The 26,373-nt window shown below is 31.9% G+C and overlaps 3 protein-coding genes across 3 annotated transcripts in view; 2 read left to right on the top strand and 1 right to left on the bottom strand.

Annotated features, from left to right (window-relative positions):
• LOC132906121 (transmembrane protease serine 9-like) overlaps positions 1-26,373 on the top strand; it is a 400,143-nt gene that overhangs the window by 343,618 nt on the left and 30,152 nt on the right. The window lies entirely within an intron of this gene.
• LOC132906063 (soluble guanylate cyclase 89Da-like) lies at positions 1,811-16,599 on the top strand. The gene is made up of 13 exons (XM_060957916.1): positions 1,811-2,256; positions 7,897-8,096; positions 9,380-9,573; positions 9,869-10,002; positions 11,077-11,313; positions 12,100-12,302; positions 12,846-12,953; positions 13,071-13,239; positions 13,930-14,073; positions 14,216-14,369; positions 14,675-14,784; positions 15,305-15,394; positions 15,473-16,599. Exons 1-13 carry the CDS (start codon positions 2,215-2,217, stop codon positions 15,581-15,583), a joined length of 1,896 nt encoding a protein of 631 aa, XP_060813899.1. The 5' UTR covers positions 1,811-2,214; the 3' UTR covers positions 15,584-16,599.
• On the bottom strand, positions 17,533-23,023 carry LOC132906068 (trypsin-1-like). The gene is made up of 7 exons (XM_060957930.1): positions 22,789-23,023; positions 21,161-21,344; positions 20,666-20,828; positions 20,029-20,237; positions 18,831-19,033; positions 18,558-18,612; positions 17,533-17,964 (listed from the first exon to the last, which is right to left on the bottom strand). Exons 1-7 carry the CDS (start codon positions 22,855-22,857, stop codon positions 17,849-17,851), a joined length of 999 nt encoding a protein of 332 aa, XP_060813913.1. The 5' UTR covers positions 22,858-23,023; the 3' UTR covers positions 17,533-17,848.

Genomic DNA, 26,373 nt, shown 5'->3' with positions numbered 1-26,373 from the left:
TAGACAAATTAAATACATCAAATTTAATCTGTATATTAGGGATATTAAGTTTAATTCTTAAGCTCGTTAGATTTATGTTAAGAATTTAGTCTGTAAAAATTTCTACAAAACGTTAAATATATCCTGAATAGTGAAAATATATTAAACGATAGATAGTTTGATTTTGTATTAAATATTAGCTCGAATAAGGTTAAATAAATCTGAATGTATTACGTAGCCTGTGTCTTCATCGTGCATGAACTACTTTATATTGGATAGTACATGGTAAGCTAAATAATTTATCGAATCTCAGATGTCAAGCTCACCTTAGGCAGCAATTTCGATTAAATCTTAATCTGAATTGATAATGAGATTGCATTTACGCGAAGCATACGTTGAGTTCTATTTACTAAAATAGAGGGACTAAACCCCAAAGTCATAATACGAATCGTCTCAAGAGAGGACAAAGGACAGAATGCTTAATGAATAAGCCACTCATTTAGCCAAACAAACCAACTTCTCTCCATTCTTACCAACTTTAAACTTAGTTTTTCAGTCGAAATATTACTCATCCAATTGCTGAACTTGAAAGTTTCGAAGTTCAAAAACTATATTCTAACTGAAATCTTTTTGTTCCCCACGAAATATCTTGACACGAAAAGTCAGATTAGCGTATATTTATTATTCACTAGGTAAATATTAGATACATATATAGATATACGTAAGTAAATAGATCTTTTATCACACATCTTAGAAGTTTCCTGAGAAAAATAGATTCTTACTAATCTTAAACTTTATTAATCGATGCATTACACATACCTACGCCACTATTTTCTATTATAGTTTAAATCTTTAATATTTACAAACTATGTCTCAGCTGCTATACATATTGCCGTTTACTCCTCATAAAAATATCACTAGAAAAAAAATATTAAATCAATTGTATTTCTTTGAACTTTTCTCACTGTTAGACAAATTACTCAAACAAATATACTTCTCTTCATTTTCATTAATTTAAAGGCTGGTTCAAACACAGCCAGCAGTTTCATCAAATAGCATGCAAAGGTAAACGTACACTGTTTACTTTGAAGAATCATTACAGATAAAACGAAGATGCAATCGACATTTTTCGATGAATCAACAGTGTCAATTCGTCTTTATTTACTACTTAACTGAACTACTAGCCCTGTCTTAATCTTTGAACCTTCGAAGTTGCATCAAAACGTTACTTTCATCTGTTCTTCAAAAAATAGGATTCCAGTCACGATTTTGTCTTTCGTACCCTACATATCATCTCCGTACAAGAAAAATTTGATCATCTTACGTGCAAATTACATTCATCACATTTCGTAGGACCTTTCTCATTATCAAGCATACTACACAACCGAATTCTCTGAATTTCCACTAATTTCAGATTGAATCAATCATAAAACTCACTTTTAGCTGCTGAACTTAAAAACTTCAACCTCCAAAGATCGCTAGTTAGTATCTTACATACTTTACAAAATAGACAAGATCGCATCAGCCTATATATAAATTGCATCCATTAAATTTCTTAAGATTTTTCTCATTGTCAGAAGAACTATTCAACAGAACCAACCACATACTTAATTTAGAAAATCACTCTCACCCGTTAAATGTAAAAGCATCGAGCTACAAAAACTACGTTCCCAGCCATCATCTCTGACATTTCACGTACTATCTCGACAGGAATGAGATCAGACTAACGTATATTACATACATATAACTTACTGTCATCACATACGTCAGAATTTCTGACAAGTAAGGGAAACAATTCCCAGGTGTACGTACGCGATCGGAAGATGAACAGGTGTCCAAAGGTGCCAGGAAGCAAGCAGAGGAACCAGCATGCTGCGCACGCAGTCGGCGTGAATCCTAACCACCCTTCCCGAGTCTGAACCCCCGTCGGCACAATGTTGAAACTCAAAGTTAGGCGCGCCGTCGAGCCGGACCAGTCTCTCTGTGTTCACTCTCTCGTAAAGAGAGATAATAAAAGCGCAATCTGATATGGTAACTGGCATGGTAATGGCGCGAAACACTTGACTGGAAGACGGCGGTGCGACGCGTTCGCCGCGACGATGCGACCGACGTTCCGCGCTCAGAAACACCGTCGTGATCGCGAAAGATCGCATTTTCCTAATTCCGGGCACGAGCTGCTTCCTTATGAATGCGTACGTCACTTGGTGAAGTAATACCGCGGAAACAGCTGGAACAATGTACGGTATGCTGTTGGAGAGTGTGCAGCACTTCGTGCAGGTCGGTAAACGTATGTACAAAGAAAGAGAAAAAGATAGACGACTCTGTGTGTGAGTGCTACGTTTTTCGTTAAACCAGTACCCGAAGATCCTGTTTATTCTCGTTCCTCGTCCGTGTTCGAATGGTACCTCCTCTGTTATCCTGAATCAACGTGTGCTAGCGTTCGATTACGTTTAGGTATTCGATTGTGTCAAGCAGTTAAAACGGTGTGCGTGGGTTGAAAGTTGAAAGAGAATTGATAGGATCAGCGGTATAGCTCCTTGATCCAAAATAATGTAGTTATTCGATGGTGAGATAAGAAGGAAATAGCAAGGCAGGAAGCACATGCACCGCTGTACAGGATTAATGTGGTAACTGGGCCCGCGTTTTAACCTGCTGTGTTCTTTCAGTTATTTTTAAAGTTAATTGCTTTCCTATTATTAAGAAATTATTGTTAATATTCGGGAAGAAATTGAATAATAATTGTTGATACGCGTGGTTTTTAATTTTTATTTTTTGTTGAGAATTATTTGAAATGTTAGAAGTCTTTTTGTTTGCTAAAACGAAATTCAGAGATAGAAACTTGAGGACTGTGAGAGTTAAGCAAAATTAGGGACAGAATATTGCTAGAAGGAGACTTTTGAACTGTTACAATAAATTATTTCTTTAATACAATTCGTAATAGTAAGATGAATAAACGTGGTCTTTATAAATTGCGAATATACGTATAAAAATTCCTATTTTTGTGAACATATCTAAAAAAGATGGAACTTAGATAGTGATTCATGTTGTGTATTAAATATTATAAAGACTATTCTGCTTTGGATGTTTTATATATTTATGCGTATTATGTGCATTTTTGCGTCTAAATTTTTCATAAGTTATGATTGTATCTTTTTTTTTTTTAATAAAATTCACAGAATTCTTTGTCAACGAGGAATATCTTGTTTTATGTTTTATATATTTCGCGAGTTATTTATGTCCGTGTTTAAATATTTCCTGTTGCAGACATGAATGTAAATATTTGGTAACGTATGCAGTATACATATAGGTTCATTTGTGTTTCCTAGTTCGATGAATAACTTAAAATCTAGAAGCATAATTAAATATAATTGTATTAAATGTAAGTAACTGCTATAAAACAAAGATATGAAACATTAAACACAATTCTAACAAGTAACAATAGGATGACTTATAAAAATAATATTTACTTCCTGATAATCAAAATCTTTTATGGTATTTTGTTTTTATATTTAAAAAAACGTGACTTATCTTGATTTTTGGCATCACCCTGTATACTTGATGTTGATCACTTCTGAACTGATAATGAAAGTTTCTCTAAATGCAGTAGTTTTTTTTCCCCATTAAATGTCATTACTTTTTTATTTCTATACATACGCGTACCATTTTGCTATGAAATGTCAAACATTGTTGTCTTAGTAGATATATGTACATCAATTTGTAAGAAAAACATAGGAGTATTTGAAAGTATGTACAATGAATCTGTATACCAGGTCGAGAACAAATCTTTCACCTATTGTTGTAGTTCTACAGTTATGAAATATCGTGTAAAGATGCAAAACGAAATCGTATCGATTATTTATTATACAAAATAAAAGAAAGTATCCTTTAGTTCTCACTTTGCAGTTAATGGTACACATAAATTTTCTTTTATCAATTTCTTTTAAAGATCTACTACCTTCTTCAACGACTGTATATCATTCCATAGAATTATTATTACTGCTACAAATATCGCATTGCGTTATAAAGCTTTTAGTATTGGAAATAAACCTCTACATTCTTTTCTGCTTCGCTAAATGTTATTTTTTACTAAGAGGTAATCAAAGAGTTTCCTAAATTAATTTAGCAGATGAATAGTTATGTATTCTAGTAATTAATAATTACAAATTTTTTCTATTGCATGTAATCATCATTTATGGCAAATAGATTATAAAATAATTTTATTTTTTTAATTTAATTTAACCTGTAAGTCTTAATGGATACGTAAGTGGCATTCAAAGTTATATATCTGTATAATTTTCTTGAATCCTCTGAATATAATTTATAACCGAAAGATCATAAAATAATTTTATTATCACAGATTATTTAACAATTGAGTTATTACAAAATACAGCATAATTCATGACTCAGTTCTCGCGAACAATAGTGTATATAATTAATGCCTACATTTATTCAACAAATATAATTAGAAACTAATTAATACAGACTGAAAGTCGTTCGATAGAACACCCTGAGGGAATATGAATTAAATTAATCGAAAAGAATTTCTTTGGGAATAGAAATCATAAAAGAACATGATCCGATCTGCAACGCGATAGCTTTCTCCAATATCCTCCTTTTCTCAGTCTCGACGATTTACGCCCGTTCTTAATCATCTTGATAAAGTATCCCAATTTGTTTAAGTATCGAAGACTGAAATAAATATCCTGATTCCTGCACCAGATTTTAATCCTCCTCTTTTTCGGAGCAAAACGATCGAATGTGACCATAGAATTGTGTTTCCGGAAAATTGCCTCTCCTTGTTTAGCAATTGTTGCCTTTGCAAATCTCAACCCTTTTCAGTCGTACAAACAAAATGAAACTGCCGTACACTACCGTTCATAAATATTTGAATACTTTACTCGACTTACAGTAACCATATTTAAATTTAACGAAAGTAAATGAATGACTAGAGTATGGATTTTCGTGACTAAAGATGAAGATCAGAAAATCAACGTAAAGATACTTATCTTATGTTTTCCTGTGATCTTTCATTCAGAAATGAAAAAACTTGAGGCACAAGCTTGTTAAATAATAAAATAGTTTAAAGTGCGACGATCGTAAACAACAATTTTATTATTAATTATTATATTAACTTTTTGATTTGGGCAATTTAATAGCTCAATTACACGTAAGTATGGTGGTCAAAAAGAACAAAATCAGTACAGTTCGATCTATCTATAATTTTATAATGAAAGTACATTGTATCAAAAATAAGCAAGTACCTTGATACTTTTGAACGATCGTGTATATCGATGTGTTTATCAAGCGGAGTGCAAGTTGCTGATTTATTGTATCGTCCGAAAATAATCAGTCGTTGCGAAAAGAGTCACGTAGTGGCCGAAGGAAATGGTTTGAAGGTACGCAACAAACGAGCTGGCTGAATATGGATGGATTCAGACTTCCTTTCGGTAAGACGCCTTAATTGTACGAAGATTTAAAAATAGCATCGTTCTTCCGTCATTTAAGGACGCTAATTTGTTTTTCTAAATAACTTTTGTATCAATGACGACCGCTTAGTCGACAATTTATTATTTATTGTTCGCTGTCCTTCGGTAAATATCTACGAAAGCGAATATCTCGTTTGAAGTTTCTGCAACTACGAGGCAACTTTAAGGAATAAATTTTATATAAGAGTAAAACTAGCTACACTATCTCTGTTAGCATGCATGGGTCGCGTCGTCTTGATTAATTCCTTTGAAGAGATTCTACAAGGTAATTGCGATCTTTAGGGGTATTAAATCGATCGATTGAAAGTTAGGAAATCATTTAATTAAAAGATTAAAAGTCTCTTGGACACAGTATTAGAGAATCGTTTGATTAAAAAGGTAGACGACTATTTGATCGCAAAATTAGAGGATCGTCCCATTAGAATTTAGAAAATCGTTTGTACATAATTTACGAGGCAAAGTAATTACTGTAACGAGGACTGATAGAATTAAAATATGTGATAAAAGTTGTACTTGTGCATAACTCAGCGCTTAATTGATATTTGATAATTAAAAATTGACGATTCGTTCTATTCGAAAAATTTGCGTGTCCATTTGACATGTTAAATCTCACGAGGTCTCATTAATGTGAAGACGATATTAATTTTCGTGACTAAAGTCATTATGTCGGAAACAGCATTGATTATTCTACGGGGAACTAGAAATTGGCTTGATTGCGCGAATCAATTTCTTGTGAATATGTAGAATGAACAACATTTTGCACATTTAATGATATACACATGTGTATTAAGCGATCGTTCTGTGAAATGTAGTAATGAATTTTTAATATCAAGCGTACCAATTGTAGTTCGTTTCATATGTACTTTATGCATATCAAATTAATCACCTGTAGAAAAGAACAGACACGAATTAAACTAATGAGTTCATATATCATATAATGAGATCTAACAAATAAAATTGTATATTTTATTTGATTTTGTAGCTTACCAATGTGTGGAAAGAATAGAATTATAGATATGATCAGTATTAAATATTAGGTGCAGTAAAGGTTCTGCGTGTACTTTTAATTTTACAGCCAAACAGCGGTACTTCAAAGTGAGATTCTCTAAAACTTTTTAGCATTTCTGATGACGTTAAATTTTTAAAATATAAGTCAAGAAAAGATTACGAGAACAATGACAGTAAATATGCTTGTTAAAATTTGTTTTATTAATAAAAATTGCTTTGAAATTGCTAAAATATTATTTCCTTTTGTCTTTAATGTAAATAATCGGTTAAAAGTTTGTTCTTGTCCTTATTGTAACTATAATCTTTTAATATTTTCTCATATTTATTTGTCATCCGATATAAGTAAAGATATAGTCGATAAAGTACAATATACATAAAAAGTAATAGTCTGTGAAAATGATATCAGAGGAAGGAAAGGAGGTTTAAAAGTGAGCCACGTGTCAATGCTTTCAAAAGTTCGACGTGAAAGAGCAACAATAGAGAATTAATCAATACATGTAACGAATGGAAAAAGTTATCAACGTAAATGAAAAATATTTGAATGATTGAAAATTTAAAAGTCTTAAAAGTGAAGATACATTGTATTCATAAAAGTATAGAATTCTTTCTTACACCTAATAAATTCAGTATCTCTATGTTTATAAATGAGTTACATTTGAATAATGTCTAACAGCATTTTTCAAAGAAACTAATGAAAAAAGTTTTATTAATTTTAGGATAAGAAATATACGTGTCGTGCAACTTGATTTATGGTAAATTAAATACAGCGAATATAAAGTCGTTACTTATAAACGACGTAACGAGTTCCATAGTACAGAGTTCGCTCTTTGTTTTTCGTGACGAGGAAACAATAGGAACTATGAAGGGTGAAATATTCCCCGGAGCATAATAAAAACAGCTAAACGTTCTATCCTTTTATATTGTCTTCTCACCGTTCTTGAGCCATTTTTATCGGAAATCAATCATCTGGTGGCATAAAAATCTGCGTGAAAGAAATAATAAAAATACAAACTGAAAATTTTTTCCACATCGACACGTTGAACCGTGAAAGATCATTTGTCTGAGAAACTAATATATCACTTTGACATTTTTATTTTATACCATATTACATTTTGATAAAAAGTTTTCTTTTTTTTTAGAACATTAAAATTTTCTATGATATTACATTTTGAAATTGCAAATGTAAATGAAATTTTCAATAATGCTTTCACTGACTCTCTTCACACTACGTGGCTTTCGTTATAACGTTATATTACGTAATACAATCTTTCGAAAATAAAATTTTTAAGAGTAGTATAAAATGATTCTCTAAGAAAAAGAAAAATATGAAAGAAAGTAATATGGAAAGTAATATAACCAGGATGGAAAAAGTTTGTTCAGGAAGAATGCTAATAATGACAGAGCCATCAAATTCTCGTTACAGTTAGAATACGGCGAGGATGTGTGGCTTCAGCTCCTGGAAAGAGCTGATTGCAAACATATGGTTTTCAACACGCGACAAACGTATCCCGACGAGCTTATGACCAATTTAGCTGCTGCATTAGCCGAATACAATGGCGAATCCGTGGAGAATGTAATGCAATTCTTTGGGAAGTGTTTCGTTAGATTTTTTAGCAACTTAGGGTAAGTGAATTTTCTAATGTTTTATGAGTCATGTACAATCTAAAGATACCAAATGCAGGATAAAAAATTCGTTTAAAGTAAAGGAATATATTGATTCAAAAACATTGCTATAGAAACAATTGCTCTAATGATAAATGTAAAAATATTAATAGCATATGTGATTGATAATTGAAACCTAGAAAAACGTAATATGTAGATAAAATGTGCGAAAACGCTTATTTTATTGTTTGTTTAGTTCGTACTAAACAATTTTATGTTATTCCAAAGAAATACGTAAAGAAAGAAAAATAATATGTAAGTTAAAAATGAAAGAAATATAATATGTGGATAGAAAATTCTTAGAAACATATTTGGTCTGTTGCAAAACTGGAGGTGTGGAAGCGGGTAATTGTGACGTTTAAATATCAACAAAGTCGAAATCATTTACGGTCGCACAAGTTGAAACACATACCTGATTAAATAGAGCTCGTACCACGATATTGAATTTAGGTTCTGGCTAATTAAACGGACCAATTACTATTATACATCGAGAACTACGTGATGTAGAATTAATTATTACTTGTGGGAACATGCATAGGTTCAATTAAAAGCTTCATTTAATATTTTATTGCATTTGAATCGATACTCCAATTGGCATCATTAGCAAACCACTCCTCGAGCAATCAAAAGGCGTATTTACCACTACCTACATCAAATGTTTCATCTTATTTTACTGTGCTTTCTGTTCTTACTCGATGAAAATAAAGAGAACCATGTGTTCTAATGGAGTTGCAAACTATTTGCTAGATTATCTCTATTACTTGTTCTTGTTATATTTTATACAACCAGAATTATGTGGTGTACTGTTTTATCAATTTTCAATATCTCAAGAGGGAGAATTATTGGAATATGGAACATAGGACGTGATTTATGTCGATTGTAAATTTGAAATGCTAAATGGTTGTAACTCATAAAATTTTGTTTAATCATCCGAATAATCAATCAAGCTTTAAAATAATTACTAAAGAATATCAGTATAGAATGTTTTAAAGAAATATATTGTAACAAGAAATTCATTTTAATTTATTCGAAATATATCTATTTTTTCTTTTCTTAGTGAAACTAAACGAATTTTATTTTAATGTGAATTTCTGATAATTTAAGTGCTGATAGAATATTTCTTTCGAATTGTATAAGAGTCCTTGTTTCGTGTCACTGCCGTTTCCATTCTTCCAAATATTCAAGAAGTAAAATTGAGATTCTTCTAGATTGAAATTCAATAGTAATTATTATCTTTGTAACAGATATGCCTGCATGATAAAAGCCACTGGTCGTTATTTTTGTGACTTTCTACAAAACGTCGACAATATTCACATGCAAATGAGATTCACGTATCCACGTATGAAAAGTCCTTCGATGTACACTACACACGTCGACCCACAGGGTGTAGTGTTAGTTTATCGAAGCACTAGGAAAGGATTTACACACTATCTTATGGGTAAGATAACGCAACTTTTTAAGATAAGTCTTTTACTCTTTAAGACTGCTTCTACTTTAACTTCCGCTTGTAATATATTATATATATGAAAATATATTCTTCTTATATATATCATATATATATGTACATAATGTATGAAAAGGAAAGAACACTTTTACGAAAGTAAAAATTTTCGAAATTAATTATAGAATGAGATAAAATCTAAAGGATACAAGAAATTATTTTTCACAAAATAAAATCGATATAAATTTAGTTACAAAATATAACAAAAGTTCACTTTCATATTTTTCCTTAGGTCAGTTATTTCAAATAGCCAAAGAGCTTTACGAAACAGATTTAGTTATACGAGTATTAGGAAGTTCAAACAATATTCCTGGTTCCAGAAGCGTAATGGTTAAGTTTAGAATTGATTTCGACAATCGTGAATACGTGAGTAATTCCATAGAAATATTTCAACCCATGATATAAGAGGTATATGTACAAGTAATAGTTTAATAATTAACCCACCGTCGGCAATATGGTGTTTCACTAAGGGATCGGCATTATGGGTCTTTAAATCCCTGACCTGATTTCTTACTGTTTTCAACTATAAAAATATCTGAAAAAATTCTCAGATATTTATCATAGTCTTTAATTTACCATACAAGTGATACTTCGGTCAAATGTTTAAATCTTTTTCCAATAAAAATAAAATTTGACACAAAGTTGTGAAAAAATGGGAAATTGAAAGTACACAGTTTCTTAATAAACTAAGAAGCTATTATAGGATTTTACCGATAAGACTATGATCTTTCGAAAAAATATCAAGAAATTTTTCAACCCTTAGAAAAGTATAATCATCTTAAGATCTATATTTGCGGGATTTTTGAGTGGATTATTCATTATCGAAAAATAACACGAGACACGCGTTGAGAAAGAAAGACTGTGTATCTTATACTTATTAACGTATAAGGAACATAAAAGCCAGACGAGACACTGATCGCTAAGAGGTTAGTATATTGTATATGAAAACGAAAAAAAATTACGCGACATTAAAATGACGTGGGCGGTAATATGAGTCGTTGAAAGTATGGTGCTCATATTTCCCCTCGTAGTATTTAGAATTGAATCGGAACTACTCGAAGCTAATCGAAGCAAATAGTATTTACTCAGTCAAAGTCCTGTAGATGTAAGTTTTTTTTATCTGACATCTTTGTTTGGGAGAAATTAAACAATAAAAATTTCGTTTGAACCTTAACGATCTATATTGCTGGCGGGGAATTAAAGTTTTGTATCGCTTACTAATTTCTAATAAAAAGGAATTATTTTTAATCAATATAAAACCTCTATATAAATTGTTGTAAATGTAAATTTAAAAAGCTATTAGATTTTAGCTTAGAACATTGAAATAAATTATTCTAGCTTTTACATTGTTCATCGCCATACTCGATATAAAATTTCCATTCTTTTTCATAAAATAAAATTATTTTTGAACTTTATAATTATTCATGTTCACATTCTTAGATCGCAAAGAACAACAGTATGAAAACTCCACTTGGCCGTGAATTGGCACCGGTGTCAGTATCGTTCCTTTTACGTCTTTTCCCATTTGGAGTAGTAATCAACAAGGACATGAGAATATTGGGGGCCGGTGATAAACTGCTGCAAGCATGGGGTGGCAGTACGTCCATTTTGAATAAACACGTCACGGATGTTTTTAAGTTCCGTAGGCCTAAAGGGATATCTTTCACATGGGGAAATGTAAGGGAGCTTTTTATGACAAATAAAGCAAAAAGTTTCTAATCTTTTTGAAGATAAGAGATAAGTTACGAGATATTGCATTATATAACTATATCTCATATCCACGTAAAATGTCTTTTCGTATAAGAGTCTTCCATATTGAGTTGATATAACTTTCCATTTCGAGAAGTTACACGTTTGGAAAATAATTTTCAGCGCTTCTAAACTGTTATTTATTTTAATTACTGTTATACTGCATCGTTAATGATTTTGTCGAACTAAATGGTTGCTCTATTTAACGGGACATTAAATTAAATTACACTTTTACATACTTTATAAAGTATGTAAAAGTATCCAAGTAACATTAAAAACACGTAAGAGTAATATTTAATGGGCGAAGGAAATTTCTGCTTAAGTTTTACTATGAATTTACCTAAACATTCATAAAGTTTTCATTAATATCATAAACTTCTACTTTAAATTCTGAATATTTATAAAAATTCATACGTAAAATTTAAAGTAGAAATTCTCAATATCATCGCCATTACTCCGCGTACTAACTAATAAATTAATCAACCAGAAACCTTGATTACGTATTTTATCAGTTTTATAAAAGTCTACCTACTTCCCAAGAAAATAATATTTCATTACTATCTTCTTAAGATAAGCTCATCTTAGTTACTCTCTCGCAACATGACCATCGTAATTAATTCCTCCTTAATAAGTTCATTAACAATCTATTTCTTAATTGGCATCCATACTTATCAAAGTCTTCCACAAAGTGATAACTTACTTACATGTGGGCAGGTGATGTACTTGCATTCTGTGATGTTCGAATTGGAGCTGGTCAGATTAAACGATAACGATGGTTCATCTAACTCAGACAATACCCCAAGCACCAGCTCGGGATTGGATAGGCGAGGCAGTCAAGGAGCCAGAAGCATACTACTGAAAGGTCAAATGAGATATATCGAGGATCTTAAAGCAATTATTTTCTTATGTAGTCCCCTGTAAGTTGACGAATCATATGTATATATGAGCCTCTCAGAAGCTAAATTGGTCAACATATCTCGATTTTATTGATTTTATTGGTTATGACTATGTGATTGATATTCAACTTTTACAAAGATAGTGACCCACGCTATCGCTCAAAAGTTTAAAATGGATTATTTATGATAAGAAAATTGGATTTTTTAATGGAAAAGTATGAATGGATATTGGTTAGTATGTAACTATATAAAGAGTGAAAAGATTGTATTAAAATTACTAGCTCATATTTTTCTTTGTATTTTCTGACAATTTAATTCTTGATATAGTACTCTTAATTTCCTATCTTCACATTTGATCCTATATCTAATAATAAAAAATTCTAAATGAATTTAAAATAAGATAATTTGAAAACTAATTTTGGATAATAATGACATATCATTTTTCTATTATATGGGTTTCTAATATTCCATGTAGTTGATCAATACGGTTTCTGAATTGCTCATCTCAAAATACCAAAGAACGAAACCGCTAAGAATATAAGACAATCAAAATATCTTCGACAGAATTAACAGTTTAGACGAATTGCTTAACATGGGCCTGTACCTGAACGACCTAAATCCTCATGGCTTGAGCCGTGAGTTAGTACTCGCCGGATGGCAACATTGCGGAAGGTACAATGTTATTATTTTTTAACTACGGGTAAGATTGACTGAACTATAATTCCACTCGTTTCAATTAGATACATAGTCATCGACAAAATACATATATGTTTCGATGCGTTATGTCAGATTAGAGATGATGTTTGAGAGGGCTGAGCAGAGATCGACCGAATTGGAAAACAGCTACGCGTTGTTGGATCGCTGGAAGAATAAGAGCGACGAGCTTTTGTATTCCATGATCCCACAGACGGTTGCTGATCGATTACGTGCTGGAGCTTGTCCTTTGAGCACTTGCGAGGTATTTGAAGATCTTGTAAAGTAATATTTTAAGTGCTTAGCGTTTTCAAGATCTCGTAAAATATTATTGTAATGTGTCTTTGAAATATTATTGTAATATATTTTATCATTCTTTGTAGCAAAATGTATACATATGCATATATTGGATTTTGTCACGATTGTCGCTCGCATAACGGACATTGTATAAATATTGGACGTTATCTCTGCGAAATATTACCGTACCGTAATCAGTTTTATTCGAAATATTATGGTAATTGATCGTGTTAAACTTTAACCTTTACGCTGCTATATTTGACTGTAGTCGTCAGTCCATAATTCATGAAGGGATATGATTTTGATCCTCGATCTGTTAGAATTTATTTTCTTCCATTGTGACGATGCTGACAACGTGAAAGATATAAAAAAGAGCGAAGGTTACAGAACTTTCTTTTTATTCTAACATTGAGATTTTTCGAATTAGAGCAATTAATAATTATGCAGTGTAAGGGTTAAGCTATGAGAGTAGAAACTTCGAATAGATGAAATGACAGAATAGAATTTGTTTCAAATAGAAAGTTATTATATACACGTATTTAATTACTTTAAATATAAAAAAATTTGTAATAAAGGAAAAATTAATTGCTACAAAGCAAAGAATCAAAATCATTGATTTCTAATAGATTAGCGTTTCAATATTCTTTTCCTGTTATAGTCATTCGAGTCTATTTCCGTGTTATTCTGCGAGCTTTGCGACTTCGATTACTCAACGATCGAAGGTGCAATGGACATTGTCTCGTCGATGAACGCTGTTTTTTCTTGTTTCGACTCGCTGATGGATGAATTTAACGTATACAAAGTGAGTTTCATATGTAATTTAAGCACTCCACTGCATTATTGTCAGAATAAAAATAAAATGCAAATATACGCGAGAACAGAATGCATCGATAGTTTTATAGACGTTTCAACGCAAGATATTTTACCTTTACGACTTTCAACAGGTAGAAACAGTCGGCCGGGTCTATATGGCAGCCAGTGGTGCGCCGGATAGAACGGAAAATCACGCGCAAAATATCGCAGACGTTTCGCTCCAGCTGCTGAAACACGTCCGATCCCTTAAGTTACCTTCTGGTGTCGATATTCAAATTCGTATAGGTAACTTAACACGAAATTTGTTTCCAATATATTTCATTTTTTATAATTCATTTCTTTTTCATTTCTCTTTCTTTTTTTTTTTTGCCAGATATTAAAAGTCATATAGGCAATTTAGCCCGAGATTCATTTGAAATAAATCTTTTCTGTTTCGTTTTCTTTTTGCTGTCTTATCCTCTTTTTTTGTTGCCATCAAAGTAGACTTAGTTTTTACGACAGATGGTTTTTACGTCTGGTTTTCTTTCATATCTTCGAGCGATTGAGCGAGAAGGAACGTAATATAATACAAATGCGTTTTACTTTCCTAGGGATCCATTCTGGACCAGCTGTAGCAGGTGTAGTTGGCATCAAAGTACCTAGATATTGCTTTTTCGGTGACACTGTGAATACTGCTTCTAGGATGCAAACGACTAGTCTGGTAAGTTCATTTATTTATGGTCAATTCCACCGCGAAAGGATTGAATGAGCAGAACGAGGCAGAATAAATTTAAATAGACGAGTGAATCTTTTTTATACGAAGGGACTGAACGCGGTAGAAACATTGAATTTATGTGCTACTATGACTGGAATTGAATTACTGGAAGTAATATAATTTTATACATTTTTAAATATTTTCTGCTTTACCTCGCTATTAAATACAACTGTAGAAACTCCATAATATTATTTCTAACAATTTACAAACAAGTTAATCAAAATTAAATTTCCAGATATATATAGACATTTCGAATTTACAACTTATCCAGACTTAGTACTCTCATTTAATAATTCAACACATACTATTTTAAACCCTGTTCTACATTGCGTTTTGTTCTGTCATAATTTAAAAGAAATAAAAATTCTTATCCTTTCATTGTCTATGTTTACGACACAATCGATTTTCATGTTCGACCAATTGAAATTTATCAGTGTACAGTGGTTTAAACATTTTCACGATTCAGCCTGGAAAGGTGCAGATCTCATCGGATGTGAAAGCGTTATTACCACCGGATCGGTATTACGTTGAATCACGCGGATTGGTTTGGGTCAAGGTTCGTATCGCAGAAAGTTTAATTTAGGGATTCCCGCACACCATGTTGTATAATTCGTTGGTTTACTGTTCCGTGCAGGGTAAAGGTAACATGGAAACTTATTGGTTATCCGACAAAGTAGACACGGACGGTAAATCGACCGAGCAACAAGCTACTAAACCAGAAGGACTTCTAGTCACTGATATTTAAAACGTGGTCAAATGGCGAATTAGATAATTCTAATTATTTACTAATCATATTTCTTTTTATGGTTTAATGATTGGATCCCTCTTAGTTAAAGTATCCATTCTATTATACAAAAACTGAGGGAAAATAAAGTTTTATTATTTTCTTTGTGCCATAAATATTTTTCCCTTTTTTATTCATTCTAAGATATTCAATTCAAAGATTTTATTTCGTAAGACCCTGTGTATTGTAATTTTATTTGAAAGATAAAGAAACACAAGATATTTATTTCAAATATATTTTAAAAATATTTCATATTTTGAAAAAATGAAAAAATACTGCAGAGGATATTCTGACTAAAGGGGACCGTGTTAGGAACAATCAGAATCACTTTATTGATGTGCAATCACGTGTGCAATCGACATATTGATTAGATTGTTTTAGTTTTATGGTGATGTATAGAGATATGATAGTTCGTGAATAATCGTAGCATATGCGTTTACTAAAATATTTTTTAGATGTTACTCGTTCATAGATTTCAATGTTATTTAATGTAAATGTTTTATACAATGATTCGTCGAATGATGTAAAAGATACGGAATTTAGTTACAAAAAGATAGTAAACAAACTTTCTTTCCATTTTAGTTATTTCCTCCCTTTTTCCCTTTCTTATTTCCCTCGCTACCTCCGGTATATTATAGGCTTAAGAGACTGTTTGCTGAGCTAAGCTTCCTCAATTGCTCTTTATATCCTTCCTCCCGCAACATTTTCTTTTCTTTTTATTTTCTTCGTTTCCACATCAATTCTTTCACTCCTATATCTTTTGTACCTTATTTTTACTATTATTACCTTTTAGCTTCAATATTTTAAAAATTGATAATATTTTTAGTACATATTTAAAACAGTGTTTGTTGTACGGGAAAGATATACGCATGGGTGTTAGACCTTAAATGCATGGTTTGTGTTAAATATAATAAAACATTTGGAGATTATCAACTTGTGTCTGAGAATATCACAGAAAAATAATTTTAAAGAATTATCTGGGGAGAAAGAAATTACTTGTTGCTGTACAGGGTAATATTTCATTAAGCAATTGCAAACAATCGGGATTAAAATTTCAATAATTTTATTTAATATTAACAATATAAAAAGTTTGTTTGTAACGCAAATATAAATAAACTACAACGATAAAATTACAATCAGGTCAAAAGTTGAGTATTATCGAATATTTTACGTATAAATTGCTATAAATATTTAAATTACCTAAGATGTGGAAAATATTACGAATTTAATTTCATAAAATCGATCGATCAATCGTTTAAATGATCGAATTTGTATTAAATGAAGAACAATCGACGTTTCACTGTATAACGAGTAACGCAAACGACACGATAGGCGTTTGATTTCTTCGTGACACGACAAATCAAGCTGCGATCGGGTAGCAGGTACGTGAGTTTTCACCGAAATTCCACGTTGAAAAAAAAACAGAGAAAGTCCAGGTGACTTTCTTTCTCGTGCGTTCGATGTTATGTACGAGTCGGACGCTCAATACGTGCCTTAATTTTCAATTGTCTCGCCTGCATCGACGTAGAATAACGGATCGCGAAGCTAGCTATTATTTTTAACTTCTCGTAAACTCCATGAAACTAATTTCATCCCTCTATAATCTTCTATCTTTCTTTATAGTTGAGAATAAACTTTCTTTTCTTTTCGTCCCATAGTCACTAATAATTAATTCATTTGACTTCGGCTTAGCTATGAAAATATATTGAAATTTCGTTATTTACTAATTTTGATCATTTCCTTGCATTCCATAATGTAAAGTCTTGACATAACTTTAGTTCTAAGATATACAATTTTAAATTCCTTTATCAAAGTAGAAATTAACAATAGCTATTGATAGATTACTTGATAATAAGAGGATAAAATAAATATGAAAAACAATATTTAAAAAACACAGATACGTAATTTTGACATTATAGAGGGTTAATCTATATATGTATAGTTGATAAATAAATTTAGTACTGAATGAAAGACCACCAAGATTAAATATGCTGAGCTTGTAGTCATATTGTTTCATGGTCGACTATAAAAATCCGCTAAAATCCTAAATTCCTGGAAGAAATATTCCACGAGGACGAATTCTAGTCTTTTGAAAAATACACTCGTAGGATTGTGCGAGTATTAAGTTTTCAGTCAGCCAGGACGATGAATTTAAAAATAATCGTAACATGAGTCAAGATTCTTGTACACGTATCGTGACCTTTCGATTATTATTCATCGTTTAAATTAACAATAACACCCGTCCTCGGTGTTACTCATTATCCATGAGAGGTAACGATTTACCCTGCTGTAAACGCCGGGATAGCCAGGCTTCGCGCATCCTTCGCCCCAGGATACCACTCCTGCGAATTTAGATGTGTAAATTCGTTTAGCTATAAAACAGTTAATGGACGAGATACAAAGCGAATCCTAATTTAATCTGAATTCCGGAAATATATCGAGGAGTAAGAATTTGATTTGCATTACGATTTTATGGTTGTAAATCAATACATTTCTCACCGGTAATTTTATTGTGATTTTACTTTTACGATTGAGATTGATAATTGGTGATTCTATTAAGAAACATGCAATCTTCCGCAATTGCCACTGGGAAAAGAATTTGAAAAGTTGGTTCTTATTAATTAAATACTGTTAATTGAAATAAATATATGTAAGACATTTCCTTTCTCCAAAGTCACTAGCAATTAATCTGTTTGTATATAATACTCAGTTGTAGGAATATATGAAAATATTTTTATTTACCAATATTAATCGTTTTCTTATTTTCCAATTTATTGTCGCTATAGCTGTTCTTGTGATTATAGTTCGAAATCTCTTTGTTTTTCCAGAAACATATTGATCTTTCATTGACACGTAATACACAACTTTATGACTCGCTTTGTATCTCTTCCACCGAATTTCTATTCTTTATCAAACGATAGAACACGAATCTTACCAACTACTTGATAACTGTTGTCATTAAAAACATGTAAGGGGCCACCACTGTCTCCCTAATAAAGAAAGAAGGAATCAAACATTATAATTTTAAACAATATATTTTTCTCTTTAATATTAGGTGACAAACGTGTACACAAAAGTTTGATGTATGTATATGTGTCTATGTATATGTGTAAATGCAAATGTATAAAGACGTAACAATTTTATTCGTACGTGTTGTAAATCGAAAAGATGTTAGAAACAACAACGAAAGGAATTTTTCTTTTATTACCTGACACGAATCCTTGCTTCCCTCTTGATAACCAGCGCACAGCATATTGTCTGTGATCTTCCGCGCCGGATATTTAGTTGCGCGACACTCGTTGTTCGTGAGAATCGGAACCGTCACTTCCTGCAGAGTTTGCGATATCGAGCCTGCCTCTTCTAATGCGCCCCAACCAGTTACTGTCCCATTTAATCCAGCAAAAGTTTTAGCTGAAAATTGAGTTTATATGTGCTTGTTTTCAATACAATAGAACTTTTTATTTTCGTATCTTTTTTTAATATTCGTAGGTTTAATAATGGCAGGCACAATACTTCTTTTTAACAGTAGTACGCAAGTTAGTATTGCGCTCTCTATTAGTTTCATTTTTTACTTTTAATCTCTAATAATCTAACCTTTTACTTCTATTGCGATTACAAAAGATATATGTAACAATTTGATAACAAGTGGAATGTTTCTCAAATACCGTATATCAAAATAATCTAAATCTATCCAACAAAGATAAACAAATCCAAATTTTAAAATAAAAAATCTATCTATCCCAAATTCTATTAGATTAATATTATTTGAAATTCAAATAGATATTTTTGAATTTCATTTGAAATTTTTCTTCATAAAAATGATGCTCGTAAAGGAGCGGGCAGAGCGGGGGAGGGTGAATATTTCTCATCCTTGTAGGGTACCGCGTCGAAGGGTGACTTTGCGTCGCCCTAGGTGGTCATAGGGTTCGTCATGCCGAGGAGGTTCTGGGTGTTCCTCGGACTTGCACGACGGCCCAGGGGATGGTGTTAAGAAGTGTGGTCCCTCTTAACGCCCAAATTAGACCTAAGGAGTGGCTCCCTCAGAATGGAAGAAGACATAGGAATGCTCCGACAGCAATTCGTAAGAGGTCCCGGGGCACTCTTGTTAAGCGTTAGGTAGGCCACCGTGGGGTTTTAGTCGGCAAGTCCGACACTACCCCGCTGCTCCCCAGAAGAGCAGCGGGTTGTCTATGAGCATTTCCCCACGTATAAAAAGAAAAGATATTTCTGAATTTGCATTGGAATGAATCATGGCAAACAAAGCAACTAGAATTTGAATTATAGTAAACGTCTTATTGTTAAATCTGCATTTTGAAGAAATATTACGTCGAATGGAAATTTATTTATGATTTATATCATGCACAAAGCTACTATACCATTGACCATCGCAATATTTAGAACGTTACCTCGTTCTGGAAGGCAAACAGGCCTCATCTTTCCTTCGAATCGAATGGCGTCCTTCAATTTGACGAGCGCGATGTCATTGTTATAGTTGTACGTCGAATAACCGCTATGCTTGATCACTTTCTCGACTTTGAATTCTTGAATCTCTGTCTCTGTGGTAGAATTGCGATCGTGCTCTAATATCCGAACTAATATGAGTTTCGGATCGAACCTGTTCCAATTATTTATGGATTGAATTCATGTTACAATAGATCAAGATATCAATGGATTAATTGGTCGATTAAATAGAGTCACACGTGTGGTGTCATTGTTATATATATTATTCCATGTGTAATGAAAAGTTGCTACTCTTTATTTTGTTATTTTTAGAAAAATCATTTAAAATTAAGAGAAGCGAAAATGTCACAAATTTCTACATCAAATTGGAAAATAATCTCAAAATAACGTAGCATAACAATCCTATTATAACTATTACCGTATACGATACAGTGAAATGATTCGAGTTGTTCTAATGTCACTAACGATATTGCCGATGTTGCTACATTATTACTGTATATAATTATATACTGTATAATACTGTATACGTTATTATCGTGTATAATAAATTACTATATGAATACTATAATATTATGAAATCACCTGTCGACACAATGAGCAGCAGTTAATACATAACGAGAACTTATAACAGATCCACCGCAATAGAATCGTCCTCTGAACATCATTAATGCCATCCATGGATATTGATTAACTTGGGTCTCAACACCACCTACGATCCGTTTCTGTGTGTTCGTTAAACCACATTCTAGAAAATAATATATTATTACATAAGTTTAATCAATTTCATTAAGTAATGTTCTTTAAATGCAAAATAAAGACATGAGTAAAAACAAAATAATACCAATTTTTATTCATTGGTTTATTTGAATCTAATTTATCTGTCTTTATTGCTGTTTTACTGAATTTATTTAACATTACTTTTAGTCTAATTAACAATATTAATATTAATGTATTACAAAATTGTAAATGAAAAACTTATATAAATTGATTTCTATTAAATAAGTTATAAAGAGTATTTATTGTACACCTTCAAATTTTTAATATTGAACAAATAATCTTATTTCGAGTATAACTCACTGCAAGGTAAACACGATTCAATCGCTGGTCTCGGAAGTTCAGTTGTTGTCACGGGTACTGTTATGGATCCACCAGCGGATATTAAACTGGCCAGCCATTCCCAGAAATTTTTATCATCCGTAGCTGCTATATTATACTGTGTTGCATTTAAGTCAACTTCTTCAACGGGGATTGGCGGACGTAACTATAAATTTTTATATTTATGTTACTTTTTGTTGTTTTAACTGCGGAGACAATATATTGGAAACAAGCACTTGTACTTTCCGTAAATCTTAAGCGAAAAATTTATATTATTTTTAACAAGATCCCTAATGTTTATTGCAAAATGACTTTATTATTTCTTATGATTAACCAATTGTATAATATACAGAATGAGATATTGATATAAATGTGTTATAATTAATGCCTTCACACATTATGCTTTAGTATATTATTAATTAACTAAACGCGATAAATATATTTATTTTTTATAAAACTGATCGTTCAAATTTTAGTGTATTATGTTTTTTTCACAAAACTATCCGAAAAATGTGTTTCTACCTTTTAATAGCTAAGAAAAGATCAATTTTTCACATGCTAAAAAGAGATGCAGTCCTCAGAAAAACAAAGATTATTTTATCGTGGACATTTATATTTTGAATATTTATGTTTAAAAATTGAAGTTGATAAATATTCAACACCCAAGCACGTACTTCAATCTTTGATTTCAGATTCGAACGTACGATTGCAAAAATACAGACCATTGATCTGAACATCTTTCATCGCCGTTATGTGTCCTCAATATAAATTCTCATTACATATGCAAAGCGGTAAGAGATTATACCCAATAAATATTATAACAAATTCTATTTTTTGCGAAAAAGAAGCCATTTACATTAAGTTTCCTCTCACGCCTCACATAAACCAAAACTCTAATAAATCGTAAGGTAAAGCTTACGTTTGATTCCCCAAGAGGAAAGAATGACCCCATAAGAATTTCATACTATCATTCCTCACTCGTGATTCAATTCAGCCATTCAATTTCATTACCCCTATTTTATCAAACATCGACCTTAACTTCTCCAAGGACGAGTTTATTTCAGGACGGTCAAATGTTTCTTCAGATAAGGGGAAGGCAATTCTTTATTTTTCATTTTTATGTACTCAAAGGATATAGACATGTAATGTCAGAAAATAGCTTTAAATTATGAAATGTTTCAGGACGTATGTTATTTTTCTATCTTCGTGTATGAATAAAACATAAATTAAAGGAATACATGTAGTAACGTACGACAGTTTCAATTAGTGTTTCATATATTCTACTCTTACGCGTATTAAATTAGCGATATTTTAAATAAATACAATAGAAATAGATTCTAAATTTAGGAAATATTGGAACAAATACTTTTTAAGTATCCATATTTATGTAAAATAATCCATAACAATAGAGTGTAATGATCTATAGACCCTACGAATAACTTACAACCCGTGACTCGCGAAATTTCATGATTAAATTAGTTTTCAATTATATATGTTTTTAATTAACTATAAGAAGTTAATTCACTCAATTAATCCAATTATTCGTGCACGGCTTGAGAAAGTGTCGAGGTCTTTTGTAAACGATGTACCACGATTAATCGGTTACTTACTTTCTCGCAATTAACGGCACACGTTGCTGCGAACACAATGATCACGCAGAATATCGTACGGATCCACATGTTCGCGTCGATCGCACTTTTCTTGTCACGGAACGAATACTATGAATTCTGTACCGCTTGGCCACTGAATAAAAGGGAGCAACCGATTGAATCGGACTCGGAACCTACACTTCCTACCAGGTCGACGTACACTTTCACACAACACTTCGACGATGCTCGTCACTTCTTTATTTATACGGAATAGTGGACTGGCGAGTAGCTGAGGTGAAAATTTAGGCTGACCGTATGTAAATTTACAGACGCAGGCAAACAACATTGCGTATGGAAACGACGCAAGTATAGGTAGAATCCTGCACCGTCGATTATACGGTTCGCCGATCTTGTTTATTCATTCGGTATTAAACGATGGTATATCGCTTATATAAACAACATATATAGAAATTTTGTAATTTACTAAGACCTATTAACTATCTATTTTCCATCTATTTTTAAAGACCTATTTTCCTACTTATTGTCAGCGTAATCATCATTTACTGTTATCTTAGTAGGAAATCTCCTTATTTTTTTTTAGAAAGATGTGGATTATTTAAATTTATTGAAACCTATTACTCAAATTTATGAAGCACTCGTTTTATATCTCTTTTACCGAAAATTCCATTTTTTACGAAGCATTAGAGCATAAATCTTATCAACTAAACATCGTCATTACTGACATGTAGAGGGTCACCACGCTCACCCTAATAAAGACGAAATAAATAAAAATGATAAATTTAAATAGCACATTTTTCTGATAAATATTCAGTGACACACGTATAGATACATAAAAGTTTGATGCACGGTCGTGTGTAAAGGTAAATGTACAATGATGTAATACTTTCATTTATATGCGTTTTAAAGCAAGATGTTAACAATAATGATGGAAGGGATTTATCTTTCATTATCTTGCACACACTCTTGCCTTCCTTGTCGGTACCAGCGCACAGCACATCGTCTGATACTTAGTTTTATAATAGTTCTTCGTGTAAATCCAAAGCATCGTTTCCTGCATACTATCTGAGGGATCTCGTTCACATAATTCTCTCCAATCAATTGCTGTTGCGTTCTTTTGTTCGTAAGATAGCTCTACAAATGATTTTTGATATTTTTTTTTTTAATAGAACAGACATTTTTTCTGTTCCTCTTTTAAAAATATTCCTAGGTACAATAAGACCGAAAGATTTGGTACTTGTATCAGTAATAGCACGTCAAGTAATACATATTTGACTCTGTATTAGTTCAATTTTCTCTTTCATATAATAGTGTTCTATTTTTAATAATTTCGTCCTTTTAAAGAAGAAGAGAGATATTTATAGCAATTTCATAAAAAGTGAAATTTCCCTTAAAAATTGTATAGCAAAATAATTTAAATATGTCTATAAAAAATGGAATATAAAATTTTACTAGACAAAATAGGTATTTTTGTATTGAAATGAATCGAATTTGTATTTAAATGAATCGAATTTGAATTAGATCAAACTTCCCATTCGGATGTGTACCTTAACAAATATCGCAAGGATTGAGTTATTTCTGGATTATGTCATGCACAAAGCTGTCGTACCATTGTATATTACAACATTTAGAACATTACCTGGTTGTGGCAGACAAGCAGGCCTCATGTCTGTATTGAATTTAATAGCACCATTCAGTTTCAGGCGTGCGATGTCATTGTCATTATTGGCCGGTGAATAACCCTTATGTATAATAATTTGCATTAAATTCTTAGCGCTTTATGTTTGTAGAATCCGTGTCGTTCAATATTCAAATTGACGAAAGATTTAGCTTCTCGTTGTCCCAATAATTTATGGATTAAATTTATGTTACAGTAGATCAGATATCAAGGTATACCTGATTGATTAAACACTATCACATGTAAATTATGTCACATGTATATATATATGACAGTGGATCAAGGTATATGGGTCATAGCACCCTTATGCGGGTGAGGCACCACTTTATTGTCTGTTTCGACGACTAACATAATCAACAGCCTTGCCTCATTTACATTTATCTCCAAGACCAGATTGGTACCTTGATTTCAATTTTTTCACGGGCAAGATTAAGTTCTGTATGTCAGTTTCGACTTATCGTGCGTCTATGTACATATCAGTAGTAATTATGTATTTTTCAGGAAAAGTAAAACCGGTTAGTGTCGGGTCGTACTTACGATGAATTTAATTGCGTGGTGTACAAGATAAAGATTTTTTTTTTTTACTTTATTTTGGTTTTTTACAATTTATCCTGAAGGACATTTGGTAAAGTGTTATATCTTTTTGGTAAAAAAAAATAAAAAAAACATAAATATAGCATGTGGGTGGCTACCCCCAGCGGTGCCATCTTCGTGTTTGCTAGGTTATATCTTTTATGCAAGATAAAGTTGTGAAAAATCACTGTAACTCTTGTGGTATATCTTTGTGTGGTCCTAGGTCAGGACATGGTATAATTAAATTACTAATCTGATTTAATCCTTTTATGTTTTTACGATATGTTTAAATTGAGATGTTTATTGCTAATGATACAAATGTTACGTGAAACACCTGTTGCATTCTATTTTTTGTATACTTCTGCAAAATAACATAATGAGGCAAATATCATTAAAAATATTAGAATGAGAGAGAATGCCACTACATAGATAGGCATCGTATTCATTAATCGCAGAACACTAAGGTCTGTAAATTCTACCACTGGTAATTCATTTGTAGCCTTCGTTTGTAAAGAATATTTTTTTATTTTCCATAATTAAATTCATAATAATTCAATTATTAAATGAAAAGAAAACATAATGTATAGTATAAAGATAAAAATCTCGAGAAAATCGTAAATTTTACGAACGTAATTCCAAGAATAGATAGAACAAGCATTTATTAACTGAATCTCGTGTAATTTTTTATATTGCACAACATTTTACTACAGAGAATGGTATCATGGAAGTAATATATCAGAAGAAAGATTAATCTACCTTATATCCTGAAATCCGTCTTTTTGATAAATTGGGTAATTCTAATATTAATTTTGTTTGCATTCTGAAGATAAATCACGTTCTTTGGAACGTGATCGAATTGATCTCCGGATCAGAGGGCAAGGCAAAGCCACTAAAAGAAGTTAGGAACATGCATAAAATATCGAACACTTTCCTGCATCCGAACGATCTTCTCTGTCCAATCAACACCCACCTTTATCCGTGACTTCTTCTGTAAACCGCACATTCGTCCTACAAATTACAATTGTCCTTTCGTACAAACCCATTCACTGTAAAATAAATGACTGAATTCCAATGTAGAGGTGACGGAACCTCGTTACGATACTTGTTCGGTAATGAACATAACGGGACGCCAATCGACGTGGGCGGATTACGGCGAAATCAAAAAGGAACAATAATTATTGGACCCCACGCGATCAATAGGCATGAGAAAATTACGGGTCGAGTGGATAAATCCGTGGAAAACATGATTTTCCCAAGCAGATATAGGATTTTCTCTTCCTACGTGCTTTATTCTTTCCTTGAAGCGTGATCAGTAGATAAATATTTGTCTATGGTAT

Source organism: Bombus pascuorum, chromosome 4 (assembly GCF_905332965.1).
Source record: "Bombus pascuorum chromosome 4, iyBomPasc1.1, whole genome shotgun sequence".
Taxonomy (NCBI): domain Eukaryota; kingdom Metazoa; phylum Arthropoda; class Insecta; order Hymenoptera; family Apidae; genus Bombus; species Bombus pascuorum.
Note: the sequence above shows the minus strand (reverse complement) of the source record. Positions and strands in the feature narration are given on the sequence as shown.